The sequence below is a fragment of the Aedes aegypti genome, chromosome 2 (assembly GCF_002204515.2).
Source record: "Aedes aegypti strain LVP_AGWG chromosome 2, AaegL5.0 Primary Assembly, whole genome shotgun sequence".
Lineage (NCBI taxonomy): Eukaryota > Metazoa > Arthropoda > Insecta > Diptera > Culicidae > Aedes > Aedes aegypti.
The window spans coordinates 42592731-42618200 of record NC_035108.1 but is presented as its reverse complement, the minus strand read 5'-3'; the positions used below and the strand labels follow the sequence as shown (position 1 = coordinate 42618200).

The 25470-nt window shown below is 38.7% G+C and overlaps 1 protein-coding gene across 1 annotated transcript in view; it reads left to right on the top strand.

Moving 5' to 3' along the window:
• The window catches only part of LOC5570464 (5-hydroxytryptamine receptor), a 56781-nt gene that overhangs the window by 20333 nt on the left and 10978 nt on the right, over positions 1-25470 (top strand). The window contains exons 5-6 of the mRNA XM_021845710.1: positions 6003-6192; positions 6565-6699. Of these exons, the coding sequence (XP_021701402.1) occupies positions 6003-6192; positions 6565-6699 (325 nt within the window). The remainder of the gene's footprint in view (positions 1-6002; positions 6193-6564; positions 6700-25470) is intronic.

Genomic DNA, 25470 nt, shown 5'->3' with positions numbered 1-25470 from the left:
AATAGAATAAATGATTTTCTTGGATTTTCCTCAGTCCAAGTAATCATTATGAAAAAGAGATGCCGATCTGGCATTTTTCGGAAAGGGCTTTCTCAAGAATATTATTTAGTTCACTTTATCAAAAAGAAAATCATAATAATATTGAAGCTTTAGAAAAAGCAAGACTTATGTTCGATGTCCTTGTGACATGGGAACATTTCCAGAAACCTGGAGGAAATTATCAGAACCCCGCTCAGTGCCGTCGGTACTAAAAGTGAGGTCATGGTACAAAAAATTGCCGCATGGATGCTGAATGCATGATTTGCGGAGGTTCTTCTCACGCTAAGGACTTCTGTCCTGTGAAGGAAGATATCACCATGTTTATATGCTCGAATTGCGGGGGCAATCACAAGTCAAATTTTTGGAATTTTCCCTTCGCGTAGGCGAGTCGTCGAGGCTCGTGCTAGGCAGATGAAAGATAATATCTGATACGATAACGGTCGTTTCCGGAATTTGCCTGGCATCGCTTGATTAGGAATCATACCCATCAGATAGGTCATAGTCATGCTCATTCACAAACTTATTCTTATCCGTCGGGTAGTCGTTCGAATCTTTTAATTTCGAATGTATCTACCCAAGGAAAATCATTTGCCGATATCGTAGCTGATAATTTGAACTCCTCCCCTATTCATACTATGAGTACCCATTCTACTTGTTTCAAATCAAATGGAAAAAAACGATGCCACCACAGAAAACTTCTATTCCGCTTCTTCGTCTACCGAAAACTCTAACAGAAAATCATCAGATAATGTACCCACGTTCAAGCGTTATGTCTCCTTCTGATTTTATTTTTCTAACTGAACAATTGAATCAAATGATTGATGCAATGTTCAAAGCCACCACTAAAGCAGTCCATATTGGTGTAAAATTCACTTATCAAATTATTATTGGATTACGTTTTTTATAATGGATCCAAATAATAATTTAAATATTTTAAATTGGAATGCTCTTTCTATGAATGGTTAAGAGGAATTTATTATTTAATATTTTTTTTCTATCTTTATTGACGAGATTTTTAGCCCTGGGCTAGTTCATCTCGGGACCAACGGCTTTAGTTCCTTTCCGAAGGAAGTCGTCACTGATTTTTAGCGACTATCTCGGGGATGGGATTCGATCCCAGGTCCTCGGCGTGAGAGGCGTGTATTCTAATCACTGCACCAAGTCCGTCCCTCAGCTGTTTAATATTCTTAAAGCTAATAACGTGCATATAGCAGTTATTACTGAAACCTATTTAAAACCTGGATCCAAACTCAAAAGAGCGGGGGGAGTTGCAATCATCATTCATAGCAGTATAAAACATCAACTGTTTTGGTCACTTGAAACTGAAGTTTTTGAAACTTTAGGTGTTTCTGTTGAAACACAGCTTGGTAAATATACTTTCATAGCTGCCTATTTGCCTTTTCAATGCTCTGGTCAGCAAGTTAATTTGCTCCAAACTGACTTGCGAAAATGGACTCGCAATAAGTCATTTTTTTGTTATTGATGACTTTAAGGCCAAATATCGCTCATGGAATAATTCTCAAAGTAATTCAAACGGCAGAATTTTATTTGATGAGTGCTCTTCAAGATATTTCTCAATTCAATACCCTGATAGAACTACATGTTTTTCCTCTTCTAGAAATCCATCTACGATTGACTTGGTCTTAACTGACTCTAGTCATCTTTGTAGCCAATTATACTCATGCTGATTTTGATTCTGATCATGTCCCTGTTACATTTCAAACATCCCATGAAGTGATTCTCAATCATATCAGCTCTACTTTCAATTATTTTCGAGCTGACTGGAATATATATGAAACATATATTGACTCTTATTTTGATGTCAACATTTCTTTACAAACAAAACTTGATATTGACAATGCTCTTGAAACTTTAACAAATTCCATTGTTGAAGCCAGGAGCATTGCAATCCCAAAATTTGAATTCGTGATTATAGATGATGATCTTAAAGCCTTGATCCGTCTTAAAAAAGTGAGGAGAAGTCAATTTCAACGCACTCGCGATCCTGCTATGAAAATTATATGGCAGAATTTGCAGCAAGAAATTAAGAAAGGTTTTGCACAATTAAGAAACAAAAATTTTGAAAATAAGATTTCTCAATTGGACGCTGGCTCTAAGCCCTTTTGGAAATTATCTAAAATCTTGAAAAAATCTCAGAAGCCAATACCGGCATTGAAAGAGGAAAACAAATTATTACTAACTAATTGTGAAAAAGCTCAAAAACTTGCTATGCAGTTTGAAAGTACGCACAATTTTAATTCAGGACTTACTAGTCCAATTGAAAATCAAGTTACTCAGGAGTTCGAATATATTCTCAATCAAGAGAACGTTTTCGAAAATGCCTGGGAAACTGATTTGGAAGAAGTGAGAACTATTATTAAAAAATTCAAAAATATGAAAGCTCCTGGCGATGATGGAATTTTCTACATCCTCATCAAGACACTTCCAGAAAAAAGCTTATCATTTTTAATTGATATATTCAACAAATGTTTTCAATTAGCATATTTTCCTGAGAAATGGAAAAATGCTAAGGTTGTTCCAATTTTGAAACCAGACAAAAATCATGCAGAAGCTTCTAGTTATCGTCCAATCAGTTTGCTTTCCTCCATCATTAAACTTTTTGAAAAGGTTATTTTGAACAGAATGATGGCCCACATGAACTAAAATTCAATTTTTGCCAATGAACAGTTCGGATTCCGCCATGGACATTCGACCACTCATCAACTTTTACGTGTAACAAATTTGATCCGTTCCAACAAATCTGAAGGCTATTCTACTGGTCTGGCTCTTCTAGACATAGAAAAAGCATTCGACAGTGTTTGGCATGAAGGTTTGATTGTAAAATTTAAGAACTTCAATTTTCCTACATATATTGTTAGAATAATTCAATGTTATCTGTCCAATCGCACTTTTCCGCCAAAGAAAGAAGTCTGCGTGTCATCTGTAGTCGATTGCAAAAAAGTTTGGATATTTTTTCTTCATACTTGCAAAAATGGAAGATTTCTCCGAATGGTTCCAAAACTCAACTAATAATATTTCCGCATAAACCAAAATCTCTTCATTTTAAACCTTCAAGTAGACATGTTGTCACGATGAGAGGGGTTCTAATAAATTGGTCAGATAAAGTTAAGTATCTAGGTAAGAATTTAACTTTCAAAAATCACATTGAAGGCATTCAAGCCAAATGTATTAAATATGTAAAGTGTCTCTATCCCCTTATTAATAGAAAATCAAAACTTTGTCTTAAGAACAAGCTTTTGGTATTCAACCAAATTTTCAGGACAGCCATGTTGTATGCTATACCAATATGGACTGGCTGTTGTAATATCAGGAAGAAAGCTCTGCAGAGAATTCAAAATAAAATTTGAAAATGATTCTGAAGCTTCCCCCATGGTATAGTACCAATGAGTTAAATAGAATATCCAATGTTGAAACATTGGAACAAATGTTTAATAAAATAATTAATAATTTCGCAAATATCGTTACAATCTTCTATTGCCACGATTAATGCGTTATATGTTTAGGTTAGGTACGTAAATTCAAATTCAAAAAAAACTTTAATTTTTCAACATACATTGTTAGAATAATTCAAAATTATCTGTCAAATCGTACACTTCAGGTTATTTATCAGAACTCAAAGTCTAAAAGACTTCCTGTAAGAGCTGGTGTTCCTCAAGGCAGCATTTTGGGACCAATATTATACAATATTTTTACATCTGACTTACCTGAGTTACCTCAGGAATGTCAAAAATCCTCATTTGCGGATGACACAGGCCTCTCCGCAAAAATGTTTGGATACTTTCTCTTCATACTCACAAAAACGAAAGATTTCTCCTAATGCTTCTAAAACTCAACTTGAATGATCCCCACATAAAAGCTCTTTATTTGAAACCTTTAAGTCCACATGTTGTCAGAATGAGGGGCTTTTAGAGGCATGTTGTTCAGATGAAGTTAAGTATCTAAGGCTCATGCCAGATGAAAATTTAACTTTCATAAATCAACTGTGAAGGCATTCAAGCTAAATATGTGTATATGAATACATAAAATATATGTATCCACTTATTTACAGAAAATCGAAACTTTGTCTTAAAAACAAACAAGTTTTCTTGATCTACTAACAATTTTTCAAGCCAGTCATGTTGTATGCTGTACCAATATAGCCTAGCTGTTGTAATACCAGGATGAAAGCTCTGCAGAGGATTCAAAATAAAATTTTGAAAATAATTCTGAAGCTTCCCCCCTGGTATAGTACTAATGAGTTACATAGAATATCCAATGCTGAAACATTGGAACAAATGTCTAATAAAATTATTGATAATTTTAGATCTGGCCACAATTAACCCAAATTGCTCCAGTGTGCGGCTGGGTTGAACTCCCTCAGGCGAAACCCAGTCGGTTCGAATAAAGTTCATCTAAATTAGATTTTCCATGACGGAATTTGCATAAATTGAAAATGGCGGTTCGTGTTGGTCTGATGCTTTTTGAGACGTGAGGTCATCTGGTGCTCTGTAGGACGTGTATTTGCGTTTTTTGCTTTCTTTGTTTTTCCATTTTCTGTTCTTCGGAGGCAGAGATAGCGAGAGAGTCCTCGGGATGCTGCGATCCATTTAACTTGTTCCGGCGAAATGCTTTCGGTGATAAAACGAGCATAAGCCGGGCATCTTGGGGGATGATCTTTTTTGTCGTTTTGTTGGAAATTAATTTCCTGTGACGCTCATTCTAGATGGGAACATTCAAAGCTAATCGGATGAAGAAATTTCAGCGAATAGTATGCATTGTTGCATTAAAAAGTTGGACTATCAAAACACACTCATTCTAAGATAAATAAAAAACGAACAAAGCTAGATTCCCTCCTAATCAAGATTGAGATTTTCTCCGAATCCCAATATTATGTGTTTGGAATATTAGTCATGTTCGGAATTTGAGAAAATACCGTAACCAAAATTATCTAGTTCAGCTTCCTCACACCATAGAATAGAGGCTAATAACTCAGCCAGTATACTTCTTGGCTAACCTGAACCTCTATGCGGCAGTGTCGGTTCATGTCACATAAAACTTTTAAGGTTCAAACCTCTCAAAGAGCCCCTTCAGTAGGGTTGTTGTATCAATTAATTAAAGAGGATCAAACCGTTTGCATTTTGCTTGACTTTGGAAGAGATTAATATTTAATGACCGTTTAATTGCGTTCACACTGGCATGAATAATTCAACATAATTGGAATGGTTTTTGTGGGATTGTTATATTCCTCCTTCTGTTCATAACCGAGGCGAGTTTTAGCACACTTTTCTCCTCCATTGCTAACACCGCTCGACTGGAGCAATTTATCATCTAGGCTTCTGTTTGAAATAAACCCGACGATTCTTCCCCCAAATACATAAACCATTTACAGTTGACTCTGTGTGGCAACACGGTGTGTCTGGAACCATTATTAACAAAAATAATGACCATCAATCCTGCACCCACCACTTGAAAGGTAAGGTATCTTTGCATCCTTTACATGAACTGAAATGAAAGTTATAGTGACATAAAGCACCAGGTCCGTCCCCTCAATTGGTATTGATATTAAGTTAAAATCATGGAAGTTAAGAAGATCTTTGGAAATCACAACTTTTAATGCTGGATCTGAACCTGTTTATTAATGTTGAAAGATTCACAATCCGGTTTTTTTTTTTCAAGCATGAATTATTTCTTGATAACGGCCCAAAATCTAAAAACTTTAATTTTCCTAGAAAAAACATATCAAATTCACGTGGAGGATGTAAGGATATCATATCTTTCGAATGGTGGGTGCACAATTGATGATAATTTTTTTCGTTAATTGCGTTTTTAGTCTCACCTTGCCAAACCCGGCAGAACAGAAAACTGAAAATTGACTTCAGCAATGACCAGCAAAACTGAATGAAACTGATCGATTATCATCTGCTTTTTCTTCCTTCAATTTTCCACATGTCGAACTCGACCAGGTACTGGGCGGTGACCAATATCGATTACATGCACTCCCGCACCAGCCGCCGGGTCTTCACGATGATCTTCCTGGTGTGGTTCGCTTCGGTCATTGTGTCACTGGCGCCACAGTTCGGCTGGAAGGACCCGGACTATCTACAACGAATAGAGCAGCAAAAGTGCATGGTTTCACAGGACATCGCATACCAGGTGAGTGTTTTTGGGCTGTACCTGACCAGAAATATGTAACAATATTATAACTCAACTCTATCAACATCAGTTGAAAATATTAGATTTTGATATGATTTTGTTGCTTTGGAACATCCTCGATAAACATTCTTGAGTTTTTGTTATTTTAACTAATAATGATACATGTTTTATAACAACTTGTGATAAAACAAATCGTATCTGAGCAACACATTCTGTTAGCACCTTGTTTCTTTTGTCTGATCGGGTACGTGTTACAATTTCACTTATGTTAAAGGTGGAGTGATGTCAACCGAGTAGTAATTATCTCCTCCCATATCATGGTGGGTACCAATTTCTCCCAATTGAAGGCTGATTTTCGTTTTTCTCCGGCAGATATTTGCGACGTGTTGCACCTTCTATGTTCCTCTCTTAGTCATACTAGTGCTGTACTGGAAGATTTATCAGACGGCACGGCGACGGATACACCGGCGGAGGCCGAAGCAACCGGTGACGGGTAATAACAATCAGGTAAGTTTGGAAAGTAGGAAAGTTCAAACTTCGAATGCAAAAGGTTATTTTTCAAATAAGATGCGTATACACAATAAAGGATATACAATTAATTCTTAGGGGTGGCCAACACGATGGGTTTCAAGCTTATCATGAAGTTTTCCCGAGGTATTTAATGCTCCCAAAGAGCTGCAATGCATTTTCAAATGACTTCTAGATGTTTTTATAGGATCCCAAGGTATTCGAGGAGTAACTTTCTCGAAAAAAAAAACCAAGCAGATGACAAGTGGGCTCAAGAGATTCTTCAAGCAACCATAAACCGGACTGATACCAGCAGATTAGAAAACGGCTTCTTGTGGAGATTCGACAACGCTGAGTTCCTCAATAGCAGGCCTTGGAATGTAGTCTTCTTAAATCACCAGCATTAGGTATATGCCAATGTTGAGCAGCAAATCGCAAGCTGTGTATCTAAGGGATATGCACACAAAGCCACTCATCGAGAACTGGACACGATGGATGCGAAACGAACGTGGTTTTTACCCTTGGGTGCGTGGTGAACCCAAAAAAGCCTGAGAAACTCAGGGTTGTATGGTATGCCGCCGCATCGGTAGAAGGTGTATCGTTAAACTCCGTTTTCCTAAAAAGAACCTGATCTGCTAACCTCTCTGCAAGCCTTCTTGTGCCGTTACCAATAGAAATCAATCGCCATCAGTGGCGATATAATAGAAAAATTCCATCAAGTGCTTACTAGAGTTGAAGATCGAACAGTTCAGTGGTTCATGTGGCGAGAAAATCCATCCGATCCTATTCAAGTATATGTCCTGGACTTTGCAACAAGAGCAGCCCTGTCGTCCTGCTTAGTCGCGCTTTGTCGACGAATAAGAAGCTTTCCTCAGATTTTTTTTTACAATTTTCACCCTAATTCATGAAAAGTATAGGAAGAGTGATAAATCATTACGTGATCAGGTGCATCCTAACGTCCTGTAAGACTTCAATAGACATTTTTAAACTATATCAACGCTATGGAGTAATTTGAGTTTATTATACGTAGACCAGGTGCATCTGAACGCCCTGTAAGACATGAGCCATGGAATAAGTTGTCTGTATATGTAGATAAGATGCACATCAACGCCCAAAGGACATTATTTTAAAATTCCAAGGCGTCAGTTTAAAATTATAAGCTGTATCAACGCCCTGGAGTACTTTAACCTTAACCTTCGTAGATCAAGTGCATCTTGACGTCCTTTAAGATATCAATATGAAATTATAAGCCGTATCAACGCCGTAAAGTAATTCGACCTTTTCCCACAAAGACCAGATGTACTTAACGCCCTGTATGACATGAACCGAAATCAACGCCTTGGAGTAATTTGACTTTGTCTCATGTAGATCAGGTGCATTCTCATCTTCTGAGGACATTAGCTCAAAATTGCAAGCTGTGTAAACGACCAGGAGTAATTAATCCTAAGTAGATCAGGTGCATCGTAATGACCTGTAAGACGTCAATAAAGAATTATAAACTTTATCAACGCCCTGGAGTATTTTGACCTTATTCTACGAAATCCAGCCGTATTTCAGCCCCACGAAGACATTAATTGGATGTCCAAGTTGTACCAGCACCCTGTAGTAATTTGACCTTTAGTAGATCAGGTACATCTTGACGCCCTGAGGGCAACTACTGATAATTTTAAGCTGTATTAACGCCCTGTAGTTATTCGACCTTATCCTTCGTAGATCAGGTGCACTGAAGACTATGGTAGCAAATTTCAAGCTGTATCAACGCCATGGAGCCATTTGTTCTAAGCTGATTAAATGCATCTGAATTTCCTGTTAGCCATCAATTTGATTTTCCAAGCTGTATTAACGCTCTGGAGTAATTTAACCTTATGCTTCATGGATCAGGTGCATGTTGACGCCCTGTAAGACGTCAAAAGGAAATTATGTGATATCTCAACGCCCTGGAGTAACTTAAATTTAATCTCAGTAGACCAGATGCATCTTAACGCCCTGTAGACATTGAACTCATCCCACAAAGACCAAGTTTACTTTACGCTCTGTATGACATAAAAAGAAATTTCAAAGCTGTATCAACGCCCTGAAGTAATTTTACTTCGACTCACCCCTGAGGACATTAATTGAAAATTAGAAACTGTATCAACGCCTTGGAGTTATTTATCCTAAATAGATCAAGTTGTATTGACAATGAAGTAATGCAGTAATTCGGAGTAATTTGACCTTATCCCTCGAAGATCTAGCGCATGTTGACGCCCTGTAAGATATCAGATGAAAATTATAAGCTATATTGACGCCCAGGAGTAATTTGAGGTTGTCCCACGTAGCTTTGCTGCATCTCAACCCCCTGAAGACATTGATTAACAGTCCAAGTTGTATCAACACCCTGGAGTAGATTCACTTTATCCTAAGTACATCAGGTACATCATGATGCCCTGAGGACAACTATTGAAAATTCTAAGCTGTATCAACGCCCTGGAGTTATTCAACCTTATCCCTTGTAAACCCCGTCTACTTGACGCCATGTATGACATCATTTAGAATTTCCAAGTATTCATGCCCTGAAGTTATTTGACCGTGACTCAGATCGGACTATCAAATAAAAATTCCAAGCTGTGTCAAGGCCCTGTAATTATTTGATCTTATCCTAAGTAGACCAGGTACATCCTAACGCCCTGAAAGCCATCAGACAAAACTTCTAAGCTTTATCCACGCCCTGGAGTAATTTGGCCGTATCTCACGTAAATCATGTAGAGATGCTGTTAAGCCATCCCTGAGAAATTAAATTTAATGTGAATTATTCCAGTGCGCTGATATAGCTGAATGTAGGATTGTTTGTTTGACAACAGAATGCGCCTGATCCTTCGAGTTTATCATAATCATTTAATTAATTTATGGTTCAATTATCTCGATAGATATTTTAAAAAAAATCACATGGTCTGTAAGACCACAGTTGAAAAATGTGTGGATAAGAGCCAAATAACTTGGTTTGAGGTGATTATAGAACGAAGCCAAACTTTGAATATTCGAAATCCGCGTCGACAATGAATTGTATACAATTCGTAGAAGAACGCAGTAGACAATAAACTTCTGAGTAGTATTTGCTTTTATATCTCGTTTGATTTTTGAATAAATTGTGGAATGTAATTCAATATTGTATTAACAAAAATTAAATAGAATCAATTTGCAGAATGTGCCAGGAAATCTGGAGCCTCCTTGAGGTATGTAGATGTGTATTTTACTAACAAACTTTTGTATGACGCCAACTTTGAAAAAAGGCGTTCAGAAATTACAACGGTGTGACATTTATAAAAGCGTTTTGGGGATTAGTATTACGAAAATATCCGATCTCTTAAAAAAATCGCTAAACAACTAAACTGGAATGATAATTGATATAGTTATCATCTCAGTTTTAGAACCAAATTGTTCAGGAAGAATATTGTCCATATAGTGTTGAAAGTTTCAGTGCCTGCTGAAATTGACTGTTGAACTGATACGATGAATGAAAGTGTTGTGCCTTTAAAACCGTTAAATTTCTGTATTTTTGTGGGAATAAAGTGTCAGATAATAACAACAATATGTTTGCTATTCTTGGTATGTTCGGGCAGCTGTTGTGATTCAAATAAAAATAAATCCGTTTTTCTTTATACCGTGGTGAATCAAAATCCGGACGGTACCAATATCCGGACACTCTGTTAATATTAATTGATTTCAGCTTAATTTGAATGTTAATATGTTTGAAATTTATTCTTACTCTTAACTTTAAACACTGAAGATTATTCCCTATCATTTCAATCTAGTTCATATTACCAAATAATTATTAAACATATCAATAAGATAGATGTTTTTGTCGGACGTCATTCCATCGCGGTTCATTTTAGTTCAAGTTTAACGATATCTGCACGCTTGAGCCAAGGCACGAACAACGTTTAGTTAGATGAAAAGTGCGTGAAGTATAATTTTGTGGAGTGTTTTGAACAAAATTAAGTGCAAAGTGATACTTTCAATGTTCGATAACACTACTGGTGTGAAAAATGATGCAAATGTGTATTTAACAGTGTATAAAGGGACTGTCCGGGATTACAAGCCAGTGATTTTAAATCCTGACAGCGTGTGAAAGACCCACTTTTCACCAGTGGAACTGTTTTTTCCATGGAAGATAAAATAAGAGAAGACTTGAAAAGTATACATAAACAGTTGTGAGTTATCAAAAGACGGGACAATTTAAGATTAATCGTGTATATCTTTCGTTATCACAATCAAGCCACACGTAAAAAGGCTCGAACAACACGCGCTTTGGTTCAGGTAATTAAATCTCTAATTATAGTTACGTTTTGTTCTTTGTGACATTATATGGAAAATGCATACATCGAATTGATATAAGAAAGATATTTAAACAAGTTTGTGAAGTTTTCTTGAAAAGATGTACAAATATTTCATATTATATCATATGTGTCTTGATTTAAAAACATCATTTGCATTAGGTATCCGGATTTAAAGAAAAGAAAGACTCCAATATTTTATTGATTTATTTGTAAAAATCTTGAATAATTCCAATAATTCCATGACTTTGATGAAGGTCTGAAGTGTGAGAATGTGCAACATAATAAAACATTACGAAAATTCTAATTAAACATACTTAAATCGTAGTTTGAACATTCATGTCGTCTTAAGCGTCCGGGTATTGATGCACCACGGTATGCCAAATTGTTCGAAACGATGAATACGGTGAAGATACCTAGATACTATTTTCCTGGATACAATCCTTAAGCTTACGATTTGCTTGAACTACACGTTTTCAAGGATGCTAGCAGCTCTGCATATGCCGCCGTAGCTTATTTCCGGATTGTGGACTGTGGAAAAGTACGCTGCATCCTGATATCTGCCAAAACCAAAGCCGATCAAATTGATGTCAGTTGCACGGTTGGTGCTGCAAGCCGCCGTAATCGGAGCACACCTCGCCAAGTCTGTCATTTCAAAGCATTGTTTGGAGATCAAGCGCAAAGCTTTGTGGAGTGATTCTTCAACAGTGCTGAACTGGCTGATCTACGGAAATTCAAGCAGCTTGTAGCGTTTTGGATAACAGAGATCCTGGAGGAAACAGAAGTCACCGAATGGGGGAAAGTCCCAACGAAGATGAACGTAGCTGATTAAGGCACCAAGTGGGGATATGGGCCATGCTTCGATAAACAGAGCAGGTGGTACAAGGGCCCAGCATTCCTATATAAGCCGGAGTTTGATTGGCCAGAGAAAGCGATCGAGCCCATTACATCGGAAGAATTACACATGAACATGTGCACCAGTAATTACCGACGCAATCATTCCTTGCTTAGCGCTTGTACGAGTCGGTTGACTGATTCCCGGTCTCATCGCACGGCACTTTTGCAAAGTACTTTTTGACCTTTTTCCCCCACCGCCCGCGTGGGTTTTTGGTTCAGTATTTTCGTAATAGTTCCAAGTACGACTAGTTTAGTGCAATATTTGTGCTTAGGCGATCGCGCTTTGCGAAGGAAGCGAACTAGTGTAACTAGTATCGTTCCACCGCAATAAAAAAAGTCATCACATCCAGCTCTAAGTGATTGATTTTTTTCCCCCGCACCGAGAGCAACATCAAAGCAGAAGTCATTCTGCTACCTACGGTGCGTGAACGTTCTCCTGCTGTACATCGAACGTAAACGGATAAGTATAAATTTGTATACCAATTCCATATCCATTGAATTGCTATCACATCTCCGAATAAACAGTGTTGAGGTCAAGCTTGTTTTCGCTTCTTTTCTGTCTCTCTCCCGGTTCGATTGTTTCGACCGAATAGGGGAGTAGGGTACAAAATAGTCCACTGATCGGTAAATTTTTTTTTCTTGATTTTTTTTTTTTTTTTTATTCTGCCCGTATAGGGGAGGTGTGTACATAGTAGCGCATTGATTAGTTAAGTTTTTTTTTCTTTTCACATTTTTTTTTGTTTTTTTTTTTTTCTTTTTACTTTTTTTTTTGTTTTGTTTATTTGGTTTCGGTTGAAAGTTTTCCCGCATGGACGAATCGGATGGAGGCGATACGCCTCCTAAAGATCTTGTTGCTAGAACGCGGTTTTATCAACCATCTTCGGCAGGGCCTTGGGTTGTCTATTTCCGGCGCAAAAGTAAGATTTTGAATGTGCTCTCGATCTCTCGAGAGCTGACGCGTAAATATCCTGGGACCGTTATTCATCAAGTAAAACAATCCAAGCTGCGTGTAACTGCACCTAGTTACAAAGCAGCAAATGAGATTGCTCAGCATGAGGCTTTTACTGTGGAATATTACGTCTACATTTCTGCACGAGAGGTAGAGGTGGAAGGGAAAATCGTTGACGCGAGTCTGACATGCGAAGACATAAAGACTGGCAAAGGCGTTTTTGATAACCGGTCAATTCCTGATGTGGCTATACTGGATTGCAAACAATTGCAATCAGTTTCCATGGAAGGAAATAAGAAAGTGTTTTCGCCGTCATCCTCGTTTCGAGTGACTTTTCCTGGTTCCGTCCTCCCAAAATTTGTTTGCATTGATAGTGTTTTTTACCCAGTGCGCCTATATGTGCCGAAGGTATTTAATTGTACCAACTGCAAGCAGCTTGGTCATAGTGCTAGCTTTTGCGACAACAAGCCCCGTTGTGGCAAATGCAACCAAGCTCACTTAGAAGATGCTTGCACAAAGGAAGCTGAAAAATGCTGCTACTGTAGCAAGGATCTGCATGACTTGCAGAAATGCCCGGCATACAAAAGGCGCATTCGAAATGAGAGTCGCTCCATTGTGAAGCGCTCCAAGAAGACGTATGCGGATATGGTGAAATCTTTAAATCCGCCAGCAAAAGAGTCTTCATCGCCATCCCAGTTGGTAACTCTTTTCAAGAGTTGTCTTCCGACGAAGCGTACGACGACGAAACCGATGGGGGGGATTCTTCGGAGGTACACGCACCCGGAAAAAGAAAGTCTCCATCTTCTCCGGGACTGCGCCGTAAGGTATTGAAATCTTCCCTCAAAAGTTTGCCTAATTCCAAAGGAGGTGGGGCAAATTTGAAAATGCCGAAGCAACAGGTCTTTGATGCATCCGTTCCGTGCTGTAGCAAAGATTTGCCGCCCCCGCTTCCACCGATTAAATATACTTCAAAAAGAAGCTCTAGACAAGATAGCAAGAAAAAAGCTACTGAAGTCCCTCGCTCTTCCTCGAAAACCCCCCGGGCCAAGCGAGGACTGATAACTTTTAAGGCCCTTGTGGATCGCATATGTGATGCCCTCGGAGTTTCAGACTCATTCAGAGGCATACTCGACCTTTTTCTCCCCGCAATAGAAGAGTATCTCAGGGAATTGACTATCTCGTGGCCCCTCCTTGCTTCGATCATATCTTTCGATGGATAATTCATCGAGTGAGGTACAAGATATGATCACTGTGCTACAGTGGAACTGTCATAGTCTAAAACCTAAACTAGACACATTTAAGTTTTTGCTTCACAATTCCGATTGTGAAATATTTGCACTTTGTGAAACATGGCTTTCTTCTGAAGATGATCTCAACTTCTACGATTTTAACATTATACGCCAGGATCGAGATGATAATTACGGGGGAGTACTTTTAGGGATCAAAAAGTGCCATACATTCTACAGAATCCCAATCCCGACCCATCCAGGCATAGAAATCGTTGCTTGCCAATTAAACGTAAAGGGTAAAGATCTTTGCGTAGCTTCTGTTTATATTCCTCCAAGAGTTTCAATAAACCGCCGTCATCTATGGAATGCAGTCTCCATGCTCTCATTCCCAGTTTTAATACTGGGTGATATGAACTCACATGGTACTGGATGGGGCGAATCTTATGACGATTGTAGAGCGGCTATTTTCTATGATTTATGCGACGATTTCAATTTGAACATTTTGAACACAGGTGAAGTGACACGTATTTCATCCGACGGCAAAGAAAGCCGCATTGACCTGTCTTTGGGTTCAAGTTCACTATCATTCGATTGCATGTGGAAGGTCATCGATGATCCCCATGGTAGTGATCACTTGCCCATAATAACCTCTATCAGAACTAATTGTGAAAGGTCAGAACAGTCAATTCAGGTTCCTTTTGACCTCACTAGGAATATCGATTGGCAAAAATTTGCATCAGCGGTAACTTTCGGAATCGAATCATTCAACTCCCTCCCACCGTTGGATGAGTATCGATTCCTAACAGAATTGATTTATAAAAGTGCATTAGAATCCCAAAAACAACGAGTTCCAAGTGGATCCTTCAAAAGACGACCAGCCACACCTGGTTGGGATGATGAATGCACTCAGTTGTATCGAGAAAAATCTAATGCCTTTAAAGCTTTTCGTAGATATGGTACCTCAGAACTTTATTTAGAGTACTCGAAGCTCGAAAATAAGCTGAAGAATCTTATCAAAGCGAAGAAACGTAGTTATTGGCGGCGTTTCGTTGATGGCCTCTCACGAGAAACTTCAATGTCGACGCTTTGGAGAGTGGCTCGCAACATGCGAAACCGCTCATCCGCAAATGAGAGTGATGAATACTCCAACCGTTGGATATTCAACTTCGCAAAAAAGGTCTGTCCAGACTCAGTTCCAGCTCATCCGCCTCTCTGGGAAACTCCAAGAGACGATTCTTTGGACAGGCCATTCACTATGCTGGAATTTTCTATGGCTCTTCTTTCATCAAACAACTCCTCTCCGGGACGCGATATGATTAAGTTCAATCTTCTTAAAAATCTCCCCGATATCGCTAAAAGACGGTTGCTTGACCTGTTCAACTCATTCGTGGAGCACAATATTGTTCCACCTGAATGGAGACAGGTCAAAGTAATAGCTATTCAAAAGCCTGGGAAACCAGCGTCTGATCATAATTCGTACCGCCCGATCGCTATGTTATCATGTTTAAGGAAATTGTTAGAGAAAATGATCCTATCCCGACTCGATCACTGGGTCGAATCAAACAATATGCTTTCCAATACTCAATTTGGCTTTCGCAAGGGTAAAGGAACAAACGATTGTCTAGCGTTGCTTTCATCAGATATTCAATTAGCCTTTGCCGACAAGGAGCAACTGGCATCAGTTTTTCTGGATATTAAGGGCGCATTTGATTCAGTTTCCATAGAAATATTGTCAGAAAATCTGCACAATAGTGGCCTACCTGGACTATTGAATAATTTCTTGTACAATTTGTTGTCAGAAAAGCACATGAGCTTCACTCTCGGCCAACTGACAACATCCAGAATTAGCTATATGGGCCTTCCCCAAGGCTCATGTCTAAGTCCCTTGCTTTATAATTTTTATATTAAAGATATTGACAACTGTTTGGAAGAACCATGCACGCTTAGACAACTTGCAGATGATGCTGTGGTCTCTATGAAGGGCCCACGAGCGGAAATCTTGCAAAGACCATTGCAAAATTCCCTTGATAATCTATCCACTTGGGCTAGAAATTTAGGGATCGAGTTTGCGCCGCAAAAAACTCAACTGGTTGTATTTTCAAGGAAGCGGAATCCTGCCCAACTAAAGCTTAAGCTTTTGGGAACAGACATCGACCAGTCTTTGACTTCAAAATACCTTGGGGTCTGGTTTGATTCTAAAGGCACTTGGCAAACCCATATTAGGTATTTAATGGAAAAATGCCAACAAAGGATCAATTTCCTACGAACAATTACCGGAACATGGTGGGGTGCTCATCCGGAAGACCTCATAAAACTCTATAAAACAACCATTCTCTCTGTTCTAGAGTATGGCTCTTTCTGTTTTCTCTCAGCAGCAAACTGCCACCTTATCAAATTGGAACGAATTCAATATCGTTGCTTGCGTATCGCCTTAGGGTGTATGCACTCAACACATAATGCGAGCCTGGAGGTACTGGCAGGGGTTTTACCGCTACAGAACCGATTCTGGGAGCTCTCGCTAAGAATACTTATTAAGTGTGGAGTGAGCAACACACTCGTCATTGAAAACTTCGAAGAATTGCTCAAACTGAATACTCAGTCAAAATTCATGAGAGTTTATCTCTACTACATGTCATCTGACATAAGTCTTTCATGTTATAAACCTCCACGTGTACGCTTCACCAATGACAGTTCCTCTGTTGAATACGATCTGACCATGGAACAAGCTGTTCATGGAATTCCAGATCAACTTCGATGTTTAACTATTCCACGTATTTTCAACGCAAAGTACCAAAATGTCGATTCCTACAGGAGATATTTCACAGACGGGTCCCGTATCAATGGATCCACTGGCTTCGGTGTCTTCAATGAAAACTCTTCCGCCTTCCGAAAACTTCAGGAACCTTGCACGGTTTACGTTGCTGAGCTGGCAGCAATCAACTTCGCTTTGGGGATGATCTCAAACATGCCCGCAGACCACTTCTTCATCTTCTCGGATAGCCTCAGTTCTATTGAGGCACTCCGATCGATGAAACCTGTAAAGCATGCATCTTACTTTCTTACAAAAATAAGAGAGCAGATGTGTGCACTGGTCGAAAGATCATATAAGATTACCTTTGTATGGGTCCCCTCACATTGCTTAATTTATGGCAATGAGAAGGCGGACTCTCTCGCAAAGGTGGGCGCTGAGGAAGGTGAGATATATGATAGAAGAATTTCACACGATGAATTGTTTCATTTAGTACGTCAAAGTTCTCTTCACGGTTGGCAAAGCGATTGGCTGAATGGCCAACTGGGACGGTGGTTACATTCCATAATTCCTAGAGTTTCCTTGCGAGCGTGGTGGAAAGGTTTGGAACTAAGTCGAGATTTCATTCGCGTGATGTCAAGACTTATGTCCAACCATTACTCGCTAGATGCACATTTGCACAGGATTAACCTCGCGCTGAGCAATATTTGTAATAGGTGTGGTTATGGTTATGATGACATCGATCACGTAGTTTGGAAATGCCCGGATATGGACGCCTCCAGAGCGCAACTTTTGGATACCCTTGCGGCCCGAGGTAGACAACCCTATGTTCCTGTTAGAGATGTGTTGGGCACTCGCGATCTCATTTATATGGTCGCAATTTACGATTTTCTTCGCTTGTCCTGTATAAAAGTTTAATTCTCTTGTGTTCTCTTCTCCAGTTTTTTTTTTTCTCTGTGTTTGTCCCCTTTATGTTGGATTGAGGATCCTGGCCATCCGGCAGACGAATACCGGCAAGAAATTGGTACCAACGCCATTACACGTCACCACGAGTTACCACGATATACCTCCCGGATGAGCTGCAGAAAACCCTAAACCCAATCCTCACCATGTCCTTCCTTCCAAAAATTGTGACCATTAACCTCGAGTTGCCACGAGTACCCTGGCTCCATCCCATACTAATTTTGGTATGAAAAAGTGAATGATTTGTAAATAATACAAAAAATGGATTTCGGCTCCGTAAAGCGTTAAACGCGATTGAGCCTCAAATAAATGAACTAGATAAAAAAAAAATTACCGACGCAACCTATCATCGAGTTTGAACGTTTTTTGAAGGGAGAGAGGCTAACCCGCTCAACGGCATACATTCTACGCTTTGATTACAAGAAGTTGCAACAAAGCGGATCGAAGGACGGAAAAGCAACCCTAGGTAGCGTGGAATGGAAACGAGTCGGCTGTATTCAAGCTGATTCAAGCAAACGAGTATCCAGAGGAATGAAGTATTCTTCATAGAAACCTTACGCTGCAGCCAGATGAACGTAAAAGCTCCAGAAGAGCAGCCGAGTGTTCAAATTATCTCCGTTTTTGAACTTCGCCGGAATGATGAGAATGGGATCCCGCATCGCAAACGCGGAATGTGTTTCGGACAAAATGAACGGTGGTGAACGAGATTCACCAGAAGTTCCACGTTTCTGACTTGAGGACAGCCGTCAAGATAGTGGCAAACGGCTGTAACTAGTGCAGAGTTTACAAATGCAAGCCACAGGTTCCATTAATGGCTCCCTTGCCCTCTGCTCGTCTCACGCCGTATGTCCGGGCCTTCACCTTTACGGAGCTGGACTACTTCGGCCCGATTAATGTTCGGTTTGGACGGGATAGCGTTAAACGATGGGTAGCACTCTTTACCTGTCTGGGGACCCGAGCCGTGCATTTAGAAATTGCCTATAGCATATATTCTGAGTCGTGCAAGATGGCAATACGCAGGTTCATCGCCCGCCGAAATGCGCCGCAGCAAATATACTCGGATCAAGGTACCAACTTCCACGGGGCTAGCGCATAATTGAGACAACAGATCGAAGCGGTAAATCGAGGTCTAGAGGAGACGTTCACGAACGCCGAAACCCAATGGAAACACAACCCTCCGTACGTCCCCCATATGGGAGGCGTGTTGGAACGGCTAGTACGTTTAATTAAGTCAGGTTTAGCGTAAGGGAACTGGGGGTAATATGCTCATAGGGGGCGGAACGCGCCACCCTTGATTTAGACGAACGATGTGTTTTAGAATGCTTTTTTTCATCCTAGATCATAGAAAATGAATAAAAATGCTTCTACTAATATAAAAAAATCCTTAAAAATGTATAAAACCGGTTTTCACTGTTCTCGTCGCAATTTTGTGCGATTTTCAAGCTCATTTTTCAGGTTAATAAATAACCAAATTTTTGAAATTATCACCGAAAGCCAACTTGTGCACTGTCATAGTTTGTATTACATGCAAAATATATGTTAAATTTGTCCTTGAAAAAGCTTATCAAAGGACCTAAACTTTAATCAACTCAGGGAGCAAAACGACCACCCCTATTTCATAACACCGCAACAGCCGTTTGAATTCAAATTCTACCAAACGTAATGCCACGTTGAAGTTACGCACAAATTTAAACCTTCCAAATGTACATTTTTCGCCCGAACAAACGCTCGGATGTATGCAGCCTATAAACAAGCATGATTGTGTGCGTACGTTTACAGCTCGGCTAACGCAGGACTGAAGCGGGGCATTTTACCCCGCAAAACATAAATACGTTAGGCATAAGGACGTTAGGCATAAGTACGATAGGCATAAATACGATAGGCATAAATACGATAGGCATAATGGACGTTTGGCATAATGGATGTTTGGCATAATGGACATTAGGCATAATGGATGATAGGCATAATTCCCAAAATAAAAAAAATGAAATTGTTTGTGAAAAGTGAGCTGACTTTTTTGGTAATTGTGGAGAGCTTCAAAGATCAAAAGTGTGTCCTTTGAAATACGATTGCCTATCAGTCGTCCCATAGTTGTGAGTCCTTTGAGGTCAATTTCTAGGACAAAACTTGATTAAATGATTAGCATGAAAATGCTGGCAATTGCCTTCATTAGCTTTGTGGTAACTTCTGTGACCATAGATTAAAGCCATTCTGAAGATATTTTAGTTCGGTTTCAAGTCGATCCAGGATCCTAGGCCATGAAGTATAAACGTGCTCATGTATCGTGCACAAATAGGAATGCAAAATGGCATAGCAAAAATTTGGTTGGTGGATAATGGTGGAAGTGCTCCTAGAACACTAAGCTGAGAGCTTAGGCGTAATTCCAAGGATATGAACAACACTATAACTGCTGCTCATTTTTTGAGTTTGGTTGTACACATTGACAAATTTTTCATCAGAGATTATCCCTTCTTTAAACTGAAGGCTGTTCTTTATAGGTATACTGTCTACAAAATTGTTGGAGTTAGTGCTGCCAATGTTTTAATCAGAAATTTTTTCCTTTTTTTATAATTAAACTGTTTTTTCGAGACATATTTATTTAAAAATTTATGTCACTATTACTCTTAATACTTCCTTCATACATTTTACCTTCTTTGGATCATAGGCTATTCTTTATACTTATACGGTCAATCTATTGACTGTAAGAAAGGACCTTCTTTCAATAATATGCCGTTTTGTGGATCTTTGCTGTTCTTATTGTAGATGTAAATACTTCCATAAAAATGCATGCTATGCTAAATGCTGAATACTACGCTATGTTAAATTTGAGCTTGACTGTTAAATTGACTTTGAAATCAAAGTATACTTTTCAAATTCAACGAACTTCAAATATGTTCAAGGTGCTTTCGGGGCGTATGTGGCTAATCAAAATTGTTTGAAAATCGTCGAAAATTGTTGGCAGAAGAGGCAAAAGAACGGTTTTCATCACATTAAATTGATGAGCAGATTCGAAGTGGGAATGTAACGTTTTTATTGGCGTCACACTACCAGAATATTATTGTTGAAGATTATGTCACCTATCATAACATGAATTTTTGACTTGACTCTAGGTTGTTGTCCTCCAGTTAATCATATGCATTATAAGTACTAAAAATTACATAGAAGATTTCCCTTCTTTATAATAAACGCAATTATGTAAGAAAAATGTAACAAAAAATGTCATATACTCAAAAAAACAAAATATCTCTTGAAATAAATAACACTTACTCATCGCAAATATAAATGGATATTTACAAAAATGGATTTAACTAGACTTAAAAATGATAACAATGTCCATGATAACAATCTTCTTCCATATCTTCCGATAATGGATTCATTGTTAAATTTCATAACACCGGAAATAGTAATTTATAACCAATCAACTAACCCACACCCACGTAACGCTTTTTGTATGAATTTTCTATTACTTTTTATGAACTGGTACATCTTAAGGACACCCACCCACCTCCATCACTGTAATTAAATTTGTAAATGGACCCGAACAATTTTCGATATGAGAAGAGTTTTAAATGACACACACGCAAATTATTTTATGCCATACGTCCATTATGCCTAACGTATTTTATGCCTAACATCCGTTATGCCTAATGTATTTATGCCTAACGTCCATTATGCCTAACATACTTATGCCTAAAGTCCTTATGTCTAACGTCTTTATGCCTAATGGGGTATACTCCGCAAAACAATACATATGCAGTTAAGCAAGCATTTTTCAAAAAATTATTTATTACCCCAAAAAAGCTAAAATGGATAGCTGTTTCTACTATTTGAAAGAAAACATGTTTGTTTATCCGACCATAATTAAAAAAGAGCATAAAATAATGTTTTTCACATTCAAAATCGCTGTTTTCTTTAACGTGGGCAAACTACCCCAGCCCCCTTACATGGAGTTGTCGAGTATCCCAGAAGAGGAGACATTCATAATGGCCCTTGCGGAGGAGGAATCTACGATGAACTCACGACCTCTAACTTACTTTCCGCTGGAAGGTGAGGAATCAACTGCCCTAACGTGGAACCACTTCCCATTACTCGGTTTCAGCGGAATCGTCCAACCATCGGTCCGTCCAACTGAGGAGAGTTGCGGTCGAACTGGAACGTTGCTCAGGTTATGTTGGACCGATTCTGGATGCGATGGATCCGAGAATATCCTCCGGTTATCGCTCGACAGCCGAAGTGGTTTGGAGAGGTTCAGGGGATCAACGTCGGTGATCTGGTCATCGTCGTAAACGAAGGAGTGAGAAATAGCTGGATCAGAGGAAGAATCATTCGGGTGTATCCTGGACGTGATGGACTGGATGATCAGACTTCTTTTGGTATAATGCGACAACCGGCGACTAACAGCATAAAAAGACTTGAAGCAGTACGGGAGGGGGCGTGTTGGCAACACGGATCAGCGCGTTCAGTACCGCCCTCACAAAGATACCACAGGGAAGCAGATTGAGTGCCATGCGAATGCGAATGCTGTTGCTCTGATAGGGAGCTTAGGTAGGACAGCTGTCATGAAATTGAAAAGTCATGCTTGCATTATAACTAGTAGAGTGCATAAATTTGATGCTACTTAATCTACTTAATTTGTTATTTGAAATCATTCCTTAATTTGTGAAATTACGTGAATTGTGAGTACCTAATGAACTCCTTAAACTATATATATATATATATAAGCCTTAACACAAATTGGAACAAAACCCTACAGTTACAAACGACGGACAAATTAAAGTTAAGGACAAATCTTAACCTATAAACAGTAATAAAAAACCTATTAACTAAACTAGTTACAGTTTAAAGCATATTCAACTCAAAATTACGAATTTGCTCTGAAGAGGTCCGAAACTGGTCCGGTCCTATAACAACATCTAAATATCTAGAAGGAGTTTCTTTAAAAACTCCAACTAACTTTTCTTTACACGGTCCGTTGTCCCTACCGAAAATCAGCTTCTTACTCGGCGACAAAGGACTCTTCAAGCGGACTCAGTCTGTTAAACAGAATGCACTGCAGTATATGGTCGATGGACCCACAGCTTGGTCGTCATCCTCAATGTTCATCCTGTTTCTCACTACATTTTCATTTTCACTGTTCAACAATTGCTGAAAGTACTTCTTCCACCTGGCAGCAAACGCCGTTTTATCGATCAGCAAATTTCATTCACTATCATTGCACAAGGCGAGCGCCGTTGTTTGTTGCATAAAATCTCCGCATATTGTTAATGTTCATGCGATCCTGAGCTTCAGCTGCCACACCTTCTTCGTGTTGCCTTTTTTTTTTCTGCGGTGGATTCGCTTTGCTTCGGCTCTCACTGCCCTGTACCGCTCTCTGTTCTGTCGGGCACTGGCCACAAGCATACGGCTTCTGGCGACATTCTCCATTTTTGTCACTATCTGGCACTCTTCATCGAACCAGTCGTTTCTCCTTCATCGTTGACTAAAACCAATCACTTCCCGCGCCGTTGTTGTCACAAATGTGAAAATTTTCGTGAATTCACGCATGGCCATGTAGGGAACCACTTTGGTCATAACTGGTACACTAGAGGTAGTATTGATAGCTCGTTTCAGGATCTTTTCGTAATGAAAATTTCCTTGACTGCCCTGGGCGTAGAGTATCATCGTACCACACGATATACGAATGCAAAAATACCAACCAAAAAAGGCAAAGAAAGCTCTCAGTTAATAACTGTGGAAGTGCTCTTAGAACACTACGCTGAGTAGCTGGCTCTGTCCCATTGGGGACGTAAATGCCAACAAGAAGAAGATAAATGTTTAAACAATCCTGAAGGACTGTCTGAAAAAAATAAAACTTGAAAAGCAATTCGGAAACCAGAAAAGTTTCTGGTACTTCTATTGCAGAAAGATGAGTTATTGAAAAAGTTTCTGACGGACATTTAAGTGAAATCATAATAGGCATCAATTGCAATACTCTTGGATGATTTCTAGATAAATCCTTGAAATACTTCCTGCAGACATTGCTGAACAAGTATCTTAATTAGTTTATTGAGTTATTTTTAAACAAGGTATAGAAAATGTGTACTGGCTATACTGGCCATAACTGCAAAACAGTCACATCCGACATTTTTGACAAAATGGAGTTAATACCATGGAGAGTCATCAAATGATAAATACTTTCGATCAACTTACTGAAATCCGTGAAATTGTTCTAGAAAATTCGAAAAAATACCAAGTTGTTTTGTCACATTGGTAATTAAAACCGCATAACGGTCACCTTGAGATTATAAATGAGCCTCGTAATGTGATAGCAAAGAAATTTCTATCAGAATTATTTTTTGACAATTCACCTAGTATGCGATATGAGTTGTACAAAATATTAGTTTCAAATAAGCACTTTTGAGTTCCTGGTAATTTTTAGAAATTTTAGTTTCCTCTTATTCTGCCATAAAATGAACATTTGGTATTCCATTTACTCAATGCCTACATTTGTCGAACGTTACAAATATACAGTTATGGGCAGTATAGTGGTTCCCTATTTGGCTATTTGTGAAATTTCGAAAACATCCATATTTTGAATATCTCTAAATGTCAACACATTTCTAGTGAAACACATCATATAAGTCAAATTATAATTGGTGCACCTGTACTATTTATGATCGAATTGATTTTTGAACACTTCAGTAAATTTCTGAAGGAGCATGAATACTGCAAAAACTTAGCTAAAAATCCTGAAGGTCTCCATAAAAGTAGTTATGAATTATTTCAATACTTTGAAGAATTTCAACAAGAATATAAATCCATTAAATAAAAACCTTGTCACATTCGAGGCAAAACTTTCGGAAGAATTCTTCAAGGTTATTTCTAGAATAAAATTCTTAAAGTATTTGAAAATAAATTCTTAGCGTAATCCCAGGAGAAATTCATTGGATTTCCTGTGTTTTTCCTAGTAGAAAATATTAGAACCCCAATGATTTCAAAACAAATTTTTGGGATATATGAGGGGGTTTACGATTCTACCCCGTTATCTCGAATGCCACTTCCCCAATTCCATAATTTTTAAACTCTCTCCAGGAATTCTCGGAATTTTGCAAGAGATTTACAGAAGCTTTTATGTTGCTCCAAAAGATTATAAACCTAGTCCATGGATTCCAAGTAGTTTGAAGACGTTTTTAAACCTTAGGGTTCCAAAGATTGTTCCAATGGGTTGGTAAGAGTTTCTAGATGCAAGATTCGAGGAATTTGAGTTTTAGAAGTTTCCGAAGGATTTTTGGGAATTCTCAATTTTTTCTTATGAACTTCAATAGATTTTGTAGAATGTTTTGAGTGATTTTCAGGAGTCCTCAAGCTGTACGAATACCCAAGATGAAATATGTTCAATTAATGGTTAACACTCGGATTCAGTATGGCTTTAAATTTTGTACAATCGTGAGATCACATACACAAAGTCATGAGTTCGGGTATCACTAAAATATGTACTTCTTTGCAAATTATTGTATAAAATAGTTAATCAAACATACACTGTGATTCTGATTGTCCCGTTTCAAAAGGCTCGACTTATATAAAAGTTGAGTTTATTACGCGACACTAAAGACGGCCTTCTACTTCTTCTTGGCATTACGTTCTCACTGGGACAGAGCTTGCTTCTCAGTTTAGTGTTAAATTAGTGCTTCC